Here is a 21,536-nt window from a genome sequence, read left to right on the forward strand (position 1 = left end):
TACAAGCAATGACAACCAAAACAAGATAAAATCGTTGGGGAAATGAACACAGTCAGAAATGGAAAACCTGTGGCCCTGAGCTGCCAAGAGTGGGCCCCAGGTCCACTAAGATGATGGCCTCATCATCTTAGGCCCTAGTCCAGGCCTGACAGAGACCCTGGCACCCAGAGAGCCCAATGAGCCCTGGCTAATTCCTACAGGAAGAAATGAGAACCAGTGTCAAGGGGGAGGAGGAGTGGGGGAGGGAAGGATCGGGAGTTTGGGATTAGCAGGTGCAAACTAGTATATATAGGTTGGATAAACAACAAGGTCCTAGGGTACAGCACAGGGAACTGTATTCAGTATCCAGTGATAAACCATAATGGAAAAGAATATATATAAGTATAACTGAGTCACTTTGCTGTATAGCAGAAATCAACACAACACTGTAAATCAACTATACTTCAATAAAAAAGAAAAAGAAATGAGAACCAGAAAAGAGGGCTCCTCTGTGAGCCTCTAAAGCTGCCTTTTGTGACACCCCATAAACATCACAAAGAATCACTGAGTCAAGGGCTTCACTGGTGGCACAATGGCTGAGAGTCCGCCTGCCGATGCAGGGGACACGGGTTTGTGCCCTGGTCGGGAAGATCCCACATGCCGCGGAGCGGCTGGGCCCGTGAGCCATGACCGCTGAGCCTGAGCGTCCGGAGCCTGTGCTCCGCAATGGGAGAGGCCACAACAGTGAGAGGCCCGCGTACCGCAAAAAAAAAAAAAAAAAAGAACCACCTATAGACATCTGGGGTGAAAGATTACGGTTGAGATTCCCTAAGGCCTGGGAGGAAAAAAACAGGGAGAGAGGGGGTTTGGGTGGGGGGAATTAGGGCATTCAAGATCACCTGTGTATACAAGGGACTTCAGAAAGACGCAGACATGCTAGAGCCAGATGCATGTTCAGAAAAGACCTGAGAAGGGAAATCAGAAAATACCTTGAACGGATCAGTGGAATGGAATAGAGAGCCCAGAAATAAACCCACATACCTAGGGACAATTAATCTTTGACAAAGAAGGCAAGAATATACAATGGGAAAAGACGGTCCTTCAGCAAGTGGCGTTAAGAAAGTTGTACAGCCACATATAAATCAATGAAGTTAGGACACACCCTCACACCATACACAAAAATAAACTCAAAATGGCTTAAAGACATAAATATACGACAAGACACCATAAATGTCCGAGAAGAGAACTTAGGCAAAACAATCTCTGACATAAATTGTACCAATGTTTTCTTAGGTCAGTCTCCCAGGGCAACAGAAATAAAAGCAAAAATAAAAAATGGGACTTAATCAAGCTTATAAGCTTTCACACAGCAAAGGAAACCATAAACAAAATGAAAACACAACCTACACACTGGGAGAAAATATTTGCGAATGATGCAACCAACAAGGGCTTCATTTCCAAAATATATAAAGAGCTACAATTCACTAACAACAACAAAAAAAACCCAATTGAAAAATGGGCAGAACACCTAAATAGACATTTCTCCAAAGAAGACATACAGATGGCCAATAGGCACATGAACAGATGCTCATCATTGCTAATTATTAGAGAAATGCAAATCAAAACTATAATGAGGCACCACCTCACACCAGTCAGAATGGTCATCATTAAAAAGTCTACAAGTAATAAATGCTGGAGAGGGTTTGGAGAAAAGGGAATCCTCCTACACAGGTGTGGTTGACATATGATCCAGCAATCCCACTCCTGGGCATATACCCAGACAAAATTATAATTCAAAAAGATGCATGCACCCCTATGTTCACAAATGCACTATTTACAATAGTCAAGACATGGAAACAACCTAAATGTCCAGTGACAGACGAATGGATAAAGATGATGTGGTATATATATAATGGAATATTATTCAGTCACTAAAAAGAATGAAATAATGCCATTTGCAGCAACATGGATGGACCCAGAGATGATCATACTAAGTGAATTAAGTCAGGCAGAGAAAGACAAATACCATATGATATCACTTATATGTGGGATCTAAAATATGACACAAATGAACTTGTCTACAAAACAGAAACAGACTCACAGACATAGAGAACACACTTGTGGTTGCCACGAGGGGGTGGGGGAGGATTGGGAGTTTGGGATTCATAAACTATTATATATAGAATGGATAAACAACAAGGTCCTGCCATACAGCACAGGGAACTAACAATATATTCAATATCCTGTGATAAACCAGAATGGAAAAGAATATGAACAAGAATATATATGTGTATAATTGAGTCACTTTGCTGTACAGCAGAAATTAACACAACATTGTAAAACAACTATACTTCAATAAAAAAGTTTTTAAAAATAAAATACCTTGAGATGAATTAAAATGAAAACATAACATTACAAAAGACCTGAGAAGACCTTAGGCTTTAACCTTGGGCTGATACCTAAACTCAGTGTAAGTCTGGCTACATGTTGAAGGACAGCCTCAGTACAGAGACAATTTGCAAAGACTAGGAGAGATGTTTTCTTATTTGTCTGTTTTGGCACCTGGTGTTCAAGGTAATCTCTGTTAAAACAATAGCTGGACACAAGCTTAGGGAAACAACAAGGAATATAGCCTCTGCAAAAACAGTTGGGAAAAGTCACTAGACAAATGGACTACTACAGCATTCAACAATCAAAAAAACAACAAACTCTGGAAAAAGGGGAGAATATGATTTCCAGAGTTACCGCATTATAATATTCAAATGTTCAGTTTCCAACAAAAAATAGCAAAGCATACAAAAAAACAGGAAAGTACAGCCATTCAAATGAGCAAAATAAATTAAAAGAATCCATCCCGCAGAAGCCCAGACAATAAACTTACTAAACAAAGATTTTAAATCAACTGTCTTAAATATGCTCAAGGAGGTAAAGGAAAACATGAAGAACTAAAAATATCAGGAAAAAAAAGTATGAACAAAATGAGAATATCAATAAAGAAAAATTATTAAAAGGAACCAAACAGAAATTCTATGGCTGAAAAGTACAATAACTGAAATGAAAAGTTCACTACAGGGGTTCAACAACAGACCTGAGTAGACAAGAAGGATAAGGAAACTTGAAGATAAGAAAACTTAAATAATCCAATCTGAGGAGCAGAAAGAAAAGAAAAAATGAAGTGAATAGAGACTAAGGGACCTATGGAATATCATCAAGTGAACTGACATATACCGCATGGCAGTACCAGAAGGAAGAGAGAGAGAGAAAGGGGCAGAGAGATTATTTGAAGAAATAATGTCCAAAAACGTCTCAATTTTGGCACAAGACGTGAAGCTACAAATTCAAGAAACTCTAAGTAGGATAAACTCATACACACCCATACTGAGACACATTATAGTCAAATTATTAAAAGACAAAGACAGAATCTTGAGAGTAGCAAGAGAAAAGTGACTCATCATACACAAAGAATCTTCAGGGCTTCCCCGGTGGCACAGTGGTTGAGCATCCGCCTGCCAATGCTGGGGACACGGGTTTGATCCCTGGCCTGGGAAGATCCCACATGCTGCAGAGCAACTAAGCTCGTGTGCCACAACTACTGAGCCTGTGCTCTAGAGCCCGTGAGCCACAACTACTGAGCCCGCGTGCCGCAACTACTGAAGCCTGTGTGCCTAGAGCCCGTGCTCCACAATGAAGGAAGCCACTGCAATGAGAAGCCCACGCACGGCAAAGAAGAGTAGCCCCCGCTCGCCGCAACTAGAAAAAGCCCGCGTGCAGCAACGAAGACCCAACACAGCCAAAAATAAATAAATAATTTTTTAAAAAAAAGAATCTTCAATAAGATTACCAAATGGGATACATATTTACAGTGCTGAAAGTTCTGTTTTTTATGGTAGTTCTATTTTTAGTTTTTTGAGAAACCTCCATACCATTTTGCATAGTGGCTGCACCAATCTACATTCCCACCAACAGTGTACAGGGTTCCCTTTTCTCCACATCCTTGCCAACATTTGTTATTTGTGTCCTTTTTGATGATAGTCATTCTGACAGGTGTGACATGATATCTCATTGTGGTTTTGATTTGCATTTCCCTGATGATTAGCAAGGTTGAACATCTTTTCATGTGTCTATTGGTTATATGCATTTCCTCTTTGGAAAAATGTCTGTTCAGTTCTTCTGCCACAGTAATTCCACTCCTAGGAATATATCCAAAACACCCAAAAACACTAATGTGAAAAAATACATGCACCCCAATGTTCACAGCAGCATTATTTATAATTACCAAGATATGTAAGCAACCTAAGTGTCCATCAACAGATGAATGGATACAGAAGATGTGGTATATATATACATACAATGGAATACTACTCAGACATAAAAAGAACAAAATTTTGCCATTTGCAGCAATATGGATGGACTTGGAAGGCATTATGCTAACTGAAATACAGTAAGTCCCCTACATATAAAGGAGCTCCGTTCAAGTGTGGTCGTAAGTCCAATTTGTTTGTTAAGTGCAGAAAAGTTAGCCTAGCTACATAGTAATTGTGGTAATAGGTTTATAATACTTTTCACACAAGTAATACATAAAATACAAACACAAAAACTAAAGAAAACATGTTTAATCTTACGGTACAGTACCTTGAAAAGTACAGTAGTGCAGTACAACAGCTGGAATCCAGGGGCTGGCATCGAGTGAACAGGCAGGAAGAGTTTCTGACTGGAGGAGGGAGAGGAGGTGGGAGATGGTAGAGCTGAAGGATCGTCAGCCATAGGAGACGGAGGGCAAGATGCAATCTCACTCACGCCTGATGTCGATGGCACAGGTTCTGGTTCCTTGCTGGATTCAGTTCTATCTAACCTCTTGAAAGAATGATCCAGTGACGTCTGGGTAGTAGCCCTTTTTTTTCTCATCATAGATGACACGGTAGCACCTGATTGCATTCTGCAAGGCTGCTGCAAGCTTCATGTACCGTTCTACATCCGGGTCCTGTGCCTCAAAAACCAACAGCGCCTCCTCAAATAAAGAAAATCCCCTTGCTATTTCCTACATCGTGAATCTCTTAGGTTCTTCAGTTACTTGTTCTTCTTCTTGTCTCTCTTCATTGTTTCTCTGGGCCACCAATTCCATCAGTTCTTCATTAGTAAGCTCCCATGTTGCACAGCAAGGAGTTCAATGAAGTCGTCCTCTTGCAGATCTAGCTCCAGCTTCTCGCTGAGGGTCACTAAGTTGCTGAAGACCTCTTTGGACTCCTCATCCACCTTCTCAAATCCATGAAAATCGTGAACAAACTGCAGGCAAAGGTTCTTCCAAACCCCATTCCTGGTGATGGCCGTAACCTCATGCCAAGCAAAGTCAGTGTTTTTTATGGCCTTGTAGATGTTATAGTCCTTCCAAAATTGTCGCAAGTTTGTTCCTGATTTGTTACTCTCCTTTACTGCCTGATGAAAAGTGTGACATAAGTAATATTTCTTGAAAGTCGCTATAACCCCTGGTCCATAGGTTGGACGAGCGACATAGTATTTCGGTGGCAGATGCACTACAGGACATTGGAATGAAAGTTGTCCATGAATGGGGGGTGGCCCAGAGCACTGTCGAGCAGCAAAAGAATGCTGAATGGGACGTCCTTCTCCAAACAATATTTCTCCACCTCCGGGATAAAGTGGTGGAAAAACCAGTCCTGGAAAATGGCCTGTGTAACCAGGCTTTGGGGTTACTCTTCCACACAACAGGAAGAGAGCCCTTGGCTATGTTTTTAAGGGCTCTTGGGTTCTCTGAATGATAAACTAAGACAGGCTTCAGCTTTATATCACTGGAAGTATTGCCACCAAACAACAGAGTTAGCTTATCCTTTGCTGCTTTATAGGCTGGCATCAACTTTTCCTTCTTACTGATGTAACTTCGGTCTGGCATCCTCTTCCAGTACAGTCCTATCTCATCCACATTAAAAACCTGCTTGGGTGAATACACGCCTTCATCAATCATTTCCCAAAGCATTTCAGGAAATTCCTGGGCAGCTACCATATTGTGAAGGTTGGCTCTAGTCTTGAAGCAATGAAGTCAGCCATGGCTGGCATTAAAAGATGCACCCTCTGATTCTTCACCGTGTTTCTTCGTCAAGTCTTCATAAAGGCTTTTAGCTTTCTCTTGAGTCAGCATTAAGCTGAACTGATCCTGCATCCACACACTGAGTTTCTCATCTCCTCCATCACTCTTCCACACTTCTTCAATAGTATTGTTGACATCATCAGCACAGCAGACCTCATGTTCCATGATCGTGTCCTTGTTCTTTAGAATTGTGCTGATGGTTGAACAATTCATGTTATAAGAATGACTGATGTCTACCATCTTTTTGCCTTGCTCCACTTTCTCAATTATTTTAATTTTTCTTTCCACTGTTACCGCTTGGCACTTCTTAACAGTACCCAATACATCACCACTGGTTTTAGGCTCATGTCCAGACATACTGGGCTTGAAATAAAGATACTGTACTACTGTACTCTATACTGTACTGTGTACAGTAAACTACACAAAAGCACAACCACTTGTAGAGAATGCTGCGTGGCATGGCCAAAAAAAGCCAAACAAAACAAAACAAAAAAATGAAGCCCACAAAGGTTCACTGGTGAATTCTACAAAACCTTTAAAAGTGAAATTACACCAATTCTCTACAATCTCTTCTAGAAGATATAATCAGAGGGAATACTTCCTAACTCATTCTATGAGGCCATCATCACCCTAATACCCAAACCAGGCAAAAACATCACAAGAAAACTACAGACCAGTGTCTCTCACAAACATAAATGCAATAATCCTCAACAAAATATTTAACAAATCAAACTCAGTAACATACAAAAATAATTATACACCACTTCCAAGTGGGATTTATCCCAGGTAATGCAAGCCTGATTCAACATCTGAAAAACAATTCATGTACTCCATTACATCAACAGGCTAAAGAAGAAAAGTCACATAAACGTATCAATAGATCTAGAAAAGCATTCACAAAATCCAACACCTACTCATGATAAAAAACTCTCAGTGAACTAGAAATTCAGGGGATCATTCTCAGCTTCATAAAGAACATCTACAAAAACCTATAGCTAACATCATACGTAATGGTGTAAAACTAGAAGCTTTCCCACTAAGATCAGGTATAATGCAAGAATGTGCCCTCTCACCATTCGTTTTCAAAACCATACTGTAAGTCCTAGCTAGTACAATGGAACAAGAAAAGGAAATATATAAAAGGCACACAGATTGGGAAGGAAGAAATCAAACTTTCTTTGTTTACAGACGACATGACTGTCTATGTAGAAAATCCTAAAGAACAAAAGTACTGCTGAAACTAATAATTATAGCAAAGCTGCAGGACACAAAGTGAATTTATTAAAGTCAATCACTTTCCTATATACCAGCAATGAATTTGAAACTAACAACATAATACCATTTACATTAGCGCACACCCCCCAAAATACACAGGCATAAATCTAACAAAACAAGATCTATATGAGGAAAATTACAAAACTCTTGATGAACAAAATAAAAAAGCTAAATAAGTAGAGATATTCCATGTTCATGGATAGAACGACTCAATATCATCAAGGGGTATGGTATTGGTGAAATAAATCAATGGAACAGAATAAAGAGCCCAGAAACAGACCTACATAAATATAATCAACTGATCTCTGACAAAGGACCAAAAGTAATACAATGGGGCTTCCCTGGTGGCGCAGCGGTTGAGAGTCCGCCTGCCAATGCAGGGGACACGGGTTCGTGCCCCGGTCTGGGAAGATCCCACGTGCCGCGGAGCAGCTGGGCCCGTGAGCCATGGCCGTTGAGCCTGCGCGTCCAGAGCCTGTGCTCTGCAACGGGAGAGGCCACAGCAGTGAGAGGCCCGCGTAACGCAAAAAAAAAAAAAAAAAAAAAAAAAAAAGTAATACAATGGAAGAAAAACAGTCTTTTTAACAAATGATGCTGGAACTGCTGGACATCCACATCCAAAAAAACTGATGTAGACAAACTTTATACCTTTAACAAAAATTAACTCAAAATGGATCCACAGACCTAAATGTAAAACACAAAACTATAAAACTCATAGAAGATAACATGGGAGAATACCTAGGTGACCTTGGATATGGCAGTAACTTTTTAGATACACTACTTTCAAAGGCATGATCTATGAAAGAAATAATTGGTAAGCTGGACTTCACTAAAATTAAAAACTTCTCCTCTGTGAAAGACACTATCTAGAGAATGAGAAGACAACCACCGACTAGGAGCAAATATTTGCAAAACACACAATCTGATAAAGGATTGCTATCTAACATATACAAAGAACTCTCAAAACTTGTGGAAGAATTCCAATCTAAAATAGAACTGGAGGATGTAATTGGAAAATCTCACACATGTGCCCTCAGGAAGACAAAACTTAAGGACTAAGAAACTGATTTCCTTTAAAGGCCTGATTTACAGAACACTGATAGTGCCAAAATTTTCTCAGATGACAGGGGGTTGATCAGGGGTTATCTCATATCAACCTTGGGAAGTTGCATGAATGGGAGATGACCCAGGTCAGGATGGACTCACAAAGTGGGCTGAATTGAGTTTTGTTTCTGTGACTGGACTGATTTTATCTGCTCAGGAAGTTTTCAAGGCTGGTCTCCATTTGTTGTTTATTTTAACTGACTCTAACTGGACTCTCTCCTCTTTACATTTCCTGTCCATAAATACAACCTGCCCCAAACCCTCAATGGACTCACCTGTAGCTTGCTACATTTTGCTTGTCCTGAATTACAGTTCCTCTGCTATTCCTGAATAAACTCATCTTTTTGAGATTACCTTTCTTTAGGTCAAACAAACACAACAATAAGAAAACGACCCAATTAAAAACTGGCCAAAGACCTGAACAGATACCTCACCAAAGAAAACACAGACAGGGCAAATAAGCGTATGAAAAGATGCTCCACATCATACGTCATCAGGGAAATGGAAATTAAAGTGAGATACCACTACACACTTCTCAGAATAGCCACAATGCAGAACACTGAGAACACCAAAAGCTGACAAGGATGTGGAGCAACAGGAACTCTCCTTCACTGCTGGTGGGGAGGCAAATTAGTACAGCCACTCTGGAAGACAGTTTGGCAGTTTCTTACAAATTAAACATACTCTTACCATTTGAGCCAGCAATCATGCTCCTCAGTATTTATCCAAATGAGTTGAAAACTTACATCCACACAAAAACCTGCACACAAATGTTTTCATCAGCTTTATATTAGTCACTGCCAAAACTTAAAAGTAGCCAGGATGTCTTTCAGTAGGTGAATGGATAAATGAACTGTGACATACCCAGACAATGTAATATTAACACTAAAAAGAAATCAGCTATCAAGCCGTGAAAAGACACAGAGGAAACGTGAATCATAGAGTATGTGGCCTTATCAGACCAGCTTCCTCCATATAACTAACTGGAAGAGGCTAATCTGAAAAAGCTACATACTGTAGGATTCCAACTATATGACATTTTGGGAAAGGAAAACTATGGAAACAGTAGAAGGATGAGTGGTTGCCAGGGGTTTATCAGGCTATCAGGGTTAGGGGGAAGGGAGTGATGAATAGGTGGAGCACAGAGGATTTTTAGGGCAAGTGAAACTATTTTATATGATGCTACAAATGGTGGATACATGTCATGACACATTTATCCAAACCTACAGAATATCCAACGCCAAGAGTCAACCCTACAAGTCAACCATGGACTTGTAATGATGTGTCAATGTACATTCCATAATTGTAACAGACATACTGCTCTGGTTCAGAATACTGATAGTGGGGTAGGCTGTACATGTGTGAAAACAGAGCGTATATGAGAATGCTGTTGTTTCCACTCAATTTTCCTGTGAAGCTAAAAGAAGCTCTAAAAAGTAAAGTTTATTTTTAAAAAAAAAGATTAGACACCATGACCAAATGGGATATATCCCAGGAATGCAAAAGTGGTTCAATATACAAAAAAATCAATCAGTATAATACACCACATTAATAGAACAAAGGACAAAAGCTACATGAACAACTCAATCGACATAGAAAAGGCATTTGGCAAAATATATCACCTTTCATAAAACACTCAGAAAACTACAAATAGAAGGAAATTTCCCCAACATGATGTAGACCATATATGAAAAACCCACAGCTAACATCATATTCTATAGTGAAACACAAAGTTCTCTCCCTAAGATCAGGAACAAGACAAGGATGCCCACTGGCACCACTGCTATTCAACACTGTGCTGGAAGTTCCAGGCAGAGCAATTAGACAAGAAAAAAATAATAATAAAAGGCATCTAAGTTGGAGAAGAAGAAGTAAAACTATCTTTATATGCATTAAATATGATCTTATATGTAGAAAATTCCAGAGAATCTACAAGAAAGCTACTAAAGCTAATAAATTCAGCAAAGTTGCAGGTTACAAGATCAGCAAACAAAAGGCAGTTGCATAGTTGTCTTTCTATATACCAATAATGAACAATCCAAAAAAAGAAATTGAGAAAGGAATTCCATTTACAATAGCAACTAAAAGAATAAAACAGGAGTAAATTTAACCAAGACATTAAAGACCTGTGCAGTAAAAACTACAAAACACTGCTGAAGAAATAAAAGAAGACCAAAATAAATGGAAAGGGGACATCCCTTTTGGTGCAGTGGTTAAGAATCTGCCTAACAATGCAGGGGATGTGAGTTTGATCCCTGGGCTGGGAAGATCCCACATGCCACGGAGCAACTAAGCCTGTGCACCACGACTACTGAGTCTGCACTCTAAAGCCTGCAAGCCACAACTAGTGAGCCCACGGACCGCAACTACTGAAGCCCGCACAATCTGGGACCTGCATGTCGTAACTACTGAGCCCACGTGCTGCAACTACTGAAGCTCGCGCACCTACAGCCCGTGCTCAGCAACAAGAGAAGTCACTGAAATAAGAAGACCATGCACCGCAACAGAGAGTAGCCCCCACTCATCACAACTAGAGAAAGCCCATGTGTAGCAATGAAGACCCAACACAGCAAAAAATTTTAAATAAATAAATAATAAATGGAAAGACATCCTGTGTTCATAAGTTAGAAAACTTTACACTGTTAAAATATCAATACTTCATAAAGTGATCAGCAGATTCAATGCAATCACTACCAAAATTCCAACAACATTTTTTGCAGAAATGGAAAGGCCAATAGTCAAATCTATATGGAATTGCAAGGGGCCCCAAAAAGCCAAAATAATCTGAAAAGGAAGAACATGAGAAGACTCACACTTCCCAATATTAAAACTTACTACAAACCTACAGTAATCAAAACAGTGCGATACTAGAACATGAATAGACTTGCAGACCAAAGGAATAGTATTGAGACCCCAGAAATAAACTCATACATCTACAGCCCACTGATGTCTGACAAAAATGCCAAGTCCATTCAAAAGGGAAAGAATAGTCTATTCAACAAATGGTGCTGGGATAACTGAATTTCCATGTGCAAAAGAATGAAGCTCACTACAAATGCTAATGCATATATATGGAATATTAAAAAGAATGGTAGGTACTGATGAACCTAACTGCAGGGAAGGAATAAAGATATAGAGAATGGACTTGAAAACACAGGGTGGGAGGGGGAAGCTGGGGTGAAGTGCGAGTAGCATCGACATATATACACACCAAATGTAAAATAATTAACTAGTGGGAAGCAGCCGCGTAGCACAGGGAGGTCAGCTCGGTGCTTTGCGATGACCTAGAGGGGTGGGATAGGGAGAGTGGGAGGGAGGCTCAAGAGGGAGGGCATATGGGGACATACGTATGCATATGGCTGATTCACTTTGGTGTACAACAGAAACTAACACAGTATCGCGAAGCAATTATACTCCAATAAAGATCTATTAAAAAAAAAGAAGAATGAAGCTGAACCCCTAACTTACACTATATGTAAAAATTAACTCAAAACTGATCAAACCTAAATGTGAAAACTAAAAGCATAAAACTCCTAAAAGAAAACATAGGTGAAAAACTCTATGACATTGGATTTGCAAATAAGTTCTTATATATGACTCCAAAAGCACAAGCAACCAAAAACAAAGAGAGAGAGAGAGAATTAGACTTCATCAAATTTTATAACTTTTGTATATCAAATGACGTTATCTAGAAAGTGTAAAGACAACCTACAGAATGGAAGAAAATATTGCAGATCATTTATCTGATAAGGGTTTAACATCCAGAATATACAAAGAATGCTTGTAACTCAACAACAACAAAAAAACTAAGTAATTAAAAAATGGGCAAAGGACATGAATAGACATTTCTCCAAAGATATGCAAATAGCCAATGAGCCTAAGAAAAGATGCTCAACATCCCTAATCATTAGGGAAATATAAATGAAAACCACAATGGGATAATACATCACACCCATGAGGACTGGCTATTATCAAAATATACCAGAAAATAACAAGTGTTGACGAGTAAGAAGAAATTGGAACCCTGTCCATTGCTAATGAGAATGTAAAACAGTGCAGCCACTGTGGAAAACGGTGTGATGTTTCCCCAAAAAAGTAATCCTAAAATTACCATATTAAAAAAAAAATTACCATATTATTCAGTAATTCCACAACTAGGTGTATACCCAAAAGAACTGAAAACAGGTTTTCGAACAAATACTTGTACACCAATGTTCACTGTGACATTATTCACAATAGCAAAAAGGTGGAAACAACCCAAGCATCCATCAACAGATAAATGATTAAACAAAATGCAGTTATACACATGCAATGGAATATTATATAGACATGAAAAGTTAAAATGAAGTTCTGATACATGCTACAATATGAATGAACCCTGAAAACATTATGCTAAGTAAAACAAGCCAGACGCAAAGGAACAAATATTGTATGATTCCACTTATATGGCATACCTAGAATAGGTAAATTCACAGAGAGTAGATTAAGATTACCAAGGGTGGGAGGTAGGATGGAAATGAATTGTCTATTTGGGATGATTTGAAATTTGGGGGGGAAAGTTAGTGGTAATGGGCTCACACATTGTGAATGTAATTGACGCCACTGCACTGTACCTTTAAAAATGGTTAAAATAATATCAAAAAAAACAAACAACCCAATCAAAAAATGGGCAGAAGACCTAAATAGACATTTCTCCAAAGAAGACATACAGATGGCCAACAGGAACATGAAAAGATTCTCAACATCACTAATTATTAGAGAAATGCAAATCAAAACTACAATGAGGCAACATTTCACACCAGTCAGAATGGCCATCAGCAAAAAATCTGAAACAATAAATGCTGGAGAGGGTGTGGAGAAAAGGGAACCCTCTTGCACTGTGGGTGGGAATGTAAGTTGGTGCAGCCACTGTGGAAAACACTATGGAGGTTCCTAAGAAAACTAAAAATACAGCTACCATATGATCCAGCAACCCCACTCCTGGGTATATATACAGAAAAGACAAAAACTCTAATTTGAAAAGATACATGCACACCAATGTTCATAACAGCACCATTTACAATAGCCAAGATATGGAAGCAACCTAAGTGTCCATCGACAGATGAATGGATAAAGAAGATATGGTATATATATATATATATATATATATATATATATATATAATGAAATATTACTCACCCATAAAAAAGAATGAAATATTGCCATCTGAAGCAACGTGGATGGACCTAGAGATTATCATACTGAGTGAAGTAAGTCAGACAGAGAAAGACTAATATATGTTATCACTTATATGTAGAATCTAAAAAATAATACAAATGAACTTATTTATGAAACAAAAACAGATTCACAGACATAAAAAACAAACTTATGGTTACCAAAGAGGAAAGGGGAGGGGTGAGGGATAAATTAGGAGTATTGGAATAACAGATACACATAACTATATATAAAATAAACAATAAGGATTTACTGTATAGCACAGGGAACTATATTCAATATCTTGTAATAACCTATAATGGAAAAGAATCTGAAGAAGTTATATATGTACATATATATATATATATATATATACACACATATGGCTGAAGCACTTTGCTGTACACCTGAAACTAACACTATATTGCAAATCAACCATAGTTTAGTAACAAAAAAAAAGGTTAAAATGGCACATTTTATGTTATATATACTTTACCACAATAAAAAACATTTTTACAAACCTTTTTCTAAAGACAAAGAGAAACTGCCACAGCAGAAATAAAAGATGAGGCTAGGTCAAAAAGGGAGGGTGTAAGCGTCCCACATAGGGATTCAAAGGAAACCTAAGAAGGAAAATAGTAAGGAGGGAAGCAGTAGCCAGAGTCCCCAACCCCACCCAGAGCACAACCATGGAAGAGTCCCCCACACCCTGGCTGTGACTCAAGTCTGACCATCTCACCAGAAAGCTGTGGGGTTACAGACACAGCAAGATGCTGTTAACTTGTCATGGATGGGGGACTTCCCTGATGGCGCAGTGGTTAAGAATCTGCCTGCCAGTGCAGGTGACACGGGTTCGAGCCCTGGTCCGGGAAGATCCCACATGTCATGGAGCAACTAAGCCCGTGCACCACAACTACTGAGCCTGCGCACCACAACTACTGAGCCTGCATGCCACAACTACTGAAGCCCACACGCCTAGAGCCCATGCTCCACAACAAGAGAAGCCACCAAAATGAGAAGCCCACGCACCGCAACAAAGAGTAGCCCCTGCTTGCTGCAACTAGAGAAAGCCTGTGTGCAGCAACGAAGACCCAACGCAGCCAAATTAATTAATTAATTTTTTTAAAAAGCGTATATAACTTGTCATGGACCAGCTGTTCTCCTGGCACCATCAAAAGGCACTAGAGAGAAAACTGTGAATAAGACACTAACACCCCTGGCCTCATGGGGCTCATAGTTTAGTGGGTGAGTCATAATGTAACTAGGGAGACAGAAAGCAGGCCTCTGAAAAAGTAAAGACCTTAAAAGTTGAGGAGGAAAGTTATCTGTAAACCCTTAAAAAATTAGAGAAGCATGAAAGAAGCATTTTCAGATGCTTATGTTAATTTTGAGAAATTAAGAGACAAAGGAGCTTTCACAACTTCAGCTATTGATATTTGAGTTTTGTTCTCTGGCCACTGAAGGCCGTGTCTGAGGTAAAGGCAGAAGATGGGCACCTTGGGCCCAGGCAGCCCTGGCTCCCAACCACCCCCCAAGGTCTATGAGAGTGTCTCCCTCCTACCTGAAGCCACTTTAGGTTGGTTGCCAACAATTCCAACAGTCCTCCCATTCATTCTTGCAAAACCAACAATGATGTTCTTGGCATAACTGGGCATGATCTCAAAAAATTCTCGCTCATCAACAACCTGCAGGGATAAATTTACTCCTCAGCTCAAAATGATAAACAAGATCCAACTCCATTATAGAATGACAGACATTTACAGAATTACAGGCCGGATAGCTACTCCCTACCACAGGTTCTCCCAGGAAGCAGGACAACAGGCAGAGGCAGTACCTCCTCCCTGCTGGAAGGGAAAACACTCTCGTACACAACTGGAAGAGGATAAACCAATACAGTCTTTTTTAAAGGTTCTATTTGAACTTGGCATATTTAATACACTTTTTTTTACCTTACTTTGAAATCATTTCAAACTTTCATAAAAATTTCCAGAATACAAAAAAATTTAAATATCCTTCACCCAGATTCCCCATTTATTAACGTTTTACCATGTAAGCTTCATAGTTCCCTCTCCCAACCTGCCTACCCTGCTTTTCTCTCTGTCTCTTAAGTATGTGTCAATATATATAGTCTCTAACTATATATATATCCATATACGCAACATTTTTCCTGAACTGTTTGAGAATAAGTTACAGACACGATGCCTCTTTACCTCTAAGTACCTAAGTGTCCACCTCCTAAGAACAGGACATTCTCTTCTATAACTTCAGTGATATTATCAAAATCAGGAAATTAACATTAATATAATATTATCCATTATAAAACCTTATTCAAATTTCACCAGTTATTCCAATAACATCCCTTATAGCAACAAAAATCTGGTTCTAGAACCTGACCCAAGATCACCTGGTACTCTGAGTGGTCATGTGGTCTCTTTAGCCTGCCTTGATTCTTTCCCCTCAATCTTTGTCTTTTATGTTCATAACATCTTTGAAGACTACAGATCAGTTACTTGGTTATTTGGGTTTCACGTTTGTTCATGTTTAATTTCAGGTAAAGCGTTTTTGGCAGAATATCACAGAAGTGACCCTCTCAAGTGCATCACATCAAAAGGCACATGATATCAATTTGTCCATTAATGGTGGTGATATATGTCAGGTTTCTCCCCTGTAAAGTTACTATTTTTCCACTTGTAATTAATAAGTATTCTGTGGGGAAATATTCTGAAATTATGTAAAAATCCTATGCTTCATCAAGCTTTTACCTAGTAGGTTTAGTTAGCATTCATGGATGATCCTTGCTTATTAACCCAATTACTGCCATGATAACTGCCAAACAATTTTCCTAACTCCATTTTTCCTTCTCTATTTATTACTTGGTATTCTATTGTCAAAAATGTCTTTGCCTTTCCCATTTACTTATGGGAAATCCACAGTATGAAGGTATAGATTTTTGTTTTATTATGTGGATTGTAATCTTTACCACCAACATTCATTTTATGTTCAAAGTGTCCCATATTTGACAGTGAGAGCTCATTCAAGGTGCATCCTATGCCCTTTTGATGCTTCTCCATCATTCTCTGAGCATTACCTTACATTCTGGAATTACCTTACTTTCAGGTTCATCTTGTATTTTTTTCCTGCCCCAAGCCCTAGAATCAGCCATTTCTCCAAGGGACCGAGGTCCCAAGGGTGGGGGGTAGAATAAATGGCTGCTTCTAAGAAGCTAGCCCAGAGCATGGAGCTAGGAGATCTACATACACATACACACACACACACACTGATTTCTATAAGTAATATGAAAACCAGGAGTTCATACTGATAACTCCAATTCCAACTCCCAATTCAACTACAGGGTTCATTCTAGTATCCCCCTTTCCATACTACAACTCCTTTCTCCTATAGTGGACATCTAACTCCCATTATCCTCAAAATGTACTTATTATTCAATCCTCAAATGTAAATGAAATGGTTTCAGAATTGGTAACCCATATGACAGCAAAAAAAAAACAACTAATATTCAGTATTTCTTTATAGCTATTTCTGCCATTAGACTAAAGGTATAGAGTCCAAATACTGCATTCAAAAGTTATTCATTTGAAACACAGTCAGTTTCATTGCTTTTTATTTCAAAGGTTTACCCCCACCCTGTCTTGATTTTATTTTTAGTATGTAAACATTAATATAGGTTAATAGTGTCACTCCCCATCCCTTCCGCTCACCCTGTTTTTGTTTTGGGTTTTTTTTTCAGTGCTGCACAGCCTTTGGGATCTTAGGTCCCTGACCAGGGATCGAACCCGGGGCCACAGCAGTAAAAATGCTGAGTCCTAACCACTGGACTACCAGGGAACTCTCTCACCCTGTTATTAATGTCATCACTTTCTGATTTATCCTTTGTGTGTGCACTGCAAAAATGAGTAGATACATTTATAGATTTTTAATTCCCCTTCCACCTTAGATGGAAAGTAACAAACTATAGATACTCTCTCACACTCTGAGTTTCTCTCTTGCACTCTGAGTTTCTTCACTTAACAATATATCCTGGAAATCACTCTATATCAGTTCATAGAGCTTTTCCTCACTATTTTTCACTCCTGCATAGTACTCCATTGTGCGGATGTACCAAAGTTTATTCAACCAATCTCCTGTGTGTTGTGTACATTATTTTGACACTTACATTCAGGTTGTTTAGAATACTTTGCAATTATAAATAACACTGTAACAGTAGGAACCTTGTGCATCTATAACTGTGTAAAGTGGGAAGTGTATCTTCAGGGTAAATTCCTAGAAGTGGGACTGCCGGGGCAAACTCTCAGATATTACCATAGCTCTTACCAGCAACACATGACAGTGCCTGCTTCCCCATAGACTTACCATGGAAAGTATTTTCAAGTTTTGAATCACTGGCCAATCTGACAAAGGAGAAATAACTCAGTATAATTTTATGTTGCATTTCTAACATTATGAGTAAAGCTGAACATCTTTCCAATATGTTTAAGGTCCATTTTATATCTTCTTTTGTGAGCTGACTATTCATGATTTTTGCCTGCTTTTCTATCAGTTTTAGTCTTATTCCTTCAATTTTTAAAAAAGTTCTTTACATATTAGGGATATTGGTCCTTTACTTGTGATATATGTTGCAAATATTTTCTCCCAGTTTGTTGGTTGTCTTTTTTGTTGTTGTTGTTGTTTTGGGGGGAGGTCACACCACGGGGCATGCAGGATCTTAGTTCCCCAACCAGGGATTGAACCTGTGCCCCCTGCAGTAGAAATATGGAGTCCTAACCACTGGACCACCAGGGAATTCCTGGTTGTCATTCATTCATTCATTCATTCATTTATGGCTGTGCTGGGTCTTCGTTGCTGTGCGCGGGCTTTCTCTAGTTGCGGTGAGCAAGGGCTACTCTTTGTTGCAGTGCATGGGCTTCTCACTGTGGTGGCTTCTCTTTGTTGCAGAGCATGGGCTCTAGGTGCTCAGGCTTCAGTAGTTGTGGCACGTGGGCTTCAGCAGTTGTGGCACACAGGCTCAGTAGGTGTGGCTCGCAGGCTCTAGAGTGCAGCCTCAGTAGTCATGACACACGGGCTTAGCTGCTCCGCAGCATGTGGGATCTTCCCAGACCAGGGCTCAAACCTGTGTCCCTTGCAATGGCAGGTGGATTCTTAACCACAGTGCCACCAGGGAAGTCTCCCTGGCTGTCTTTTAACTTCATGTATTTTTTTGCTATGGAGAGTGGAATTTTTAAACGTTTATATAGTCATATTTATCAATTTTTTAACTGAAACTGAATTTTAAATCATAATTCAAAATCCTTTACCTTCTCCTAAAGTTAGAGAAATTCATCTATACTTTAAATATTTCACTTATTATATTTAGTTCTCTGATCTATTTGTAGTTTATTTTTGTATATGGTATAAACTACAAATAAAATTTTATATTTTCCTAACCAGCCTATCCAGGTGTCTAGCACCATTTATTTATTTATTTATTTTGCAGGGTCGGGAGCCACACTGCACGGCTTGTGGGATCTTAGTTCCCTAACCAGGGATTGAACCCGGGCCCTTGGCAGTGAGAGAGCAGAGTCCTAACCACTGGACTGCCAGGCAATTCCCTAGCACCATTTATTAAAAAGCTAATCTTTGCCCCTGGAATTTGACATAATACCTTTATCATATGTACCAGAATTCTATATGTACTTGAATCAACTTCTAGCTTTTCTATTCTATTCCACTGATCTATTTATGTGCCAGGACTACACTGTTTTAACTACAGCATGCTTTAATAAAGGATATGGCCATAGCTTTTCTTTTGATGTTCTTATATTAACTCAATATCCAGGAACAAGGGATGTCTCTGCATCTGTTCAAGTCTATTTTCATGTTTTTCAGAAGTTTTAAAATTTGCCCCATAAGTTTATTACTAAATATTTTATCTTTATTGCTATGCAAAAGGAGTTTTTACATTACCACAATATAATTGGTTACTGTTTGTGTATATGAAGACTATTCCTAGGTTAATTTTATATCCTGTTCCCTATTTATTGTTTCAGTTTTATCACGCATTCCCTAGGATTTTTAGCATATTATGTCATACACAAGCATAGGTCAACTTTTGCAAAGCTTTTTGCTTCTAATTGATCTTCTTCTTTATCTAATTGCATTGGCTAATACCTTCAGTACAATGTTAAATAATAGTGGAGATAGAGAGCATCCTTGCCTTGTCCCAGATCTTAGTGTAAGTATTTCCATATTAAGTAAGATGCTTGGTTTTGAAAAAGTGTATATTAAACTCTATCATGTTAAGTATTCATCAATTCCTACTTTCTTGAGTGTTCCTATTAGAAATGGGTGTTGAACTTTCTTAAAGCCTTTTCTCAGCATGTATGAAAACAACCATATAATCTTTCTCCTGTCTATCTATTAAGGCAGTACATTATAGATTTTCTAGAACCAACCTTGCATTCCTATAATTTTAACATGGTGTTGGGGAGTCTGTTAGCTAACATTTATTTGCTACTGTTGCATCAATATTGGTAAGTGATGCCAATCTGAAATCTTTTTCAGTTCTATCTTTATCAGGTTTAGGTATATCAATGTCATACTTGTTTCATAAAAAGAATTTGTAAAGGGTGTGTGTGTGTGTTTACTGTCTATGATCTGAAATAATTTATGTAGCACTATGATTCTTTGGTCTTTGAAGGTTTCACAGAATTCCCACATGAAACTATCTGGGCCTAGTGCTATTTTTGTGAAATAACTACTATGTAATTTGGTCCACTTAAGCTTTCTGCCTCTAATGGGGTCAATTTTGGGTAAAATGTATTTTCCAAATAAAATGTCCAGTTCATCTAACCTCTTATGATTTTGAAATTTCTTCTATCTTTATCATTTCTCCTTTCTGCTTTTTACTTGTGCCTTTTTTAAAGTTAGCTAGTAGTTACTCTATTCCATTAGTTACAGCTATTTTTCTATTTCCCAAGTCATAAAATTTCTGCTTTTATCCTTATTAAATCCTGTCTTGTTATTCTTTAGAATATTTTTTCCCCAGCTTTTTGAGTGGAGAATTTAGTTTCTTTTCCTTCTATTATTTTTTTACTAAGCAATTAAGGCTATAAATTTTCCTCCTCTCATAGATAGTATTCCATAGATTTTGATATGTAGTGTTTTCATTATCTTTATTCTCTTAGAATTCTGTCATTTGGCTTATATTTTCTCCTTTTATTCAAGAATTAACAGAAGATTTATTTTTAAATGAGACAGTGCTTTTATTGTTATAGCTATAAACTTCTAGTCTTAATCATTGTTTTTTGTAATATTTTTGCTTTATGGACGTTAGGATGCTTTCTTTCTGAACAAATATGTGATCAACTCTTGTGAATGTTCCATGTGCACTTGAGAATAAGATTCATTGCCTATTACCAGGCTGTAAAGTCTGAAATAGATCTTTAATATCTATCTGTGATGTTATTGAGGTCTTCTATATCTTACTTATTTTTGTCCATTTGACCTACTTTGTACTAATTATGGTGTGTTTAAATCTATTATTATTTGTTTCTACCTATGTCTCCTTGGATATCCTATAGTTTCTCCTTTTTAAAGATGGTAGTTGTATCATTTAGGGCATAAATCTTTTACATCATCACTGTGAATTATGGCTTTTAGCATTTGAAAATGTCTTTCCTTGTCACAGTAAATACTCGAATTTCACATCAGCCAATATTAGGCTCACACACACTGCATTGTTTCTGTTCTCCTAACATACCTTTCCCCATCCCTTACGTTTAACTTTTCAGAATCACTTTGTCTCTTGTACACCACATATAGTTGGTCTTGCTTTATGAGGGAAATTGAACATCCTTTTAATAAATGAGATAAACAAGTTTAATAAATA

At 38.3% G+C, this 21,536-nt stretch overlaps 1 protein-coding gene and 1 non-coding gene across 2 annotated transcripts in view; both read right to left on the bottom strand.

The window, feature by feature from the left end:
• Positions 1-21,536, bottom strand: part of PCCB (propionyl-CoA carboxylase subunit beta) — a 93,260-nt gene that overhangs the window by 12,562 nt on the left and 59,162 nt on the right. The window contains exon 10 of the mRNA XM_060100248.1: positions 15,213-15,336. Within this exon, the coding sequence (XP_059956231.1) occupies positions 15,213-15,336 (124 nt within the window). The remainder of the gene's footprint in view (positions 1-15,212; positions 15,337-21,536) is intronic.
• On the bottom strand, positions 17,425-17,497 carry TRNAK-UUU (transfer RNA lysine (anticodon UUU)). The gene has a single exon. It is a non-coding gene; the product is annotated as a tRNA-Lys (tRNA).

This window comes from Mesoplodon densirostris, chromosome 5, assembly GCF_025265405.1.
Source record: "Mesoplodon densirostris isolate mMesDen1 chromosome 5, mMesDen1 primary haplotype, whole genome shotgun sequence".
NCBI classification, from domain to species: Eukaryota; Metazoa; Chordata; class Mammalia; order Artiodactyla; family Ziphiidae; genus Mesoplodon; species Mesoplodon densirostris.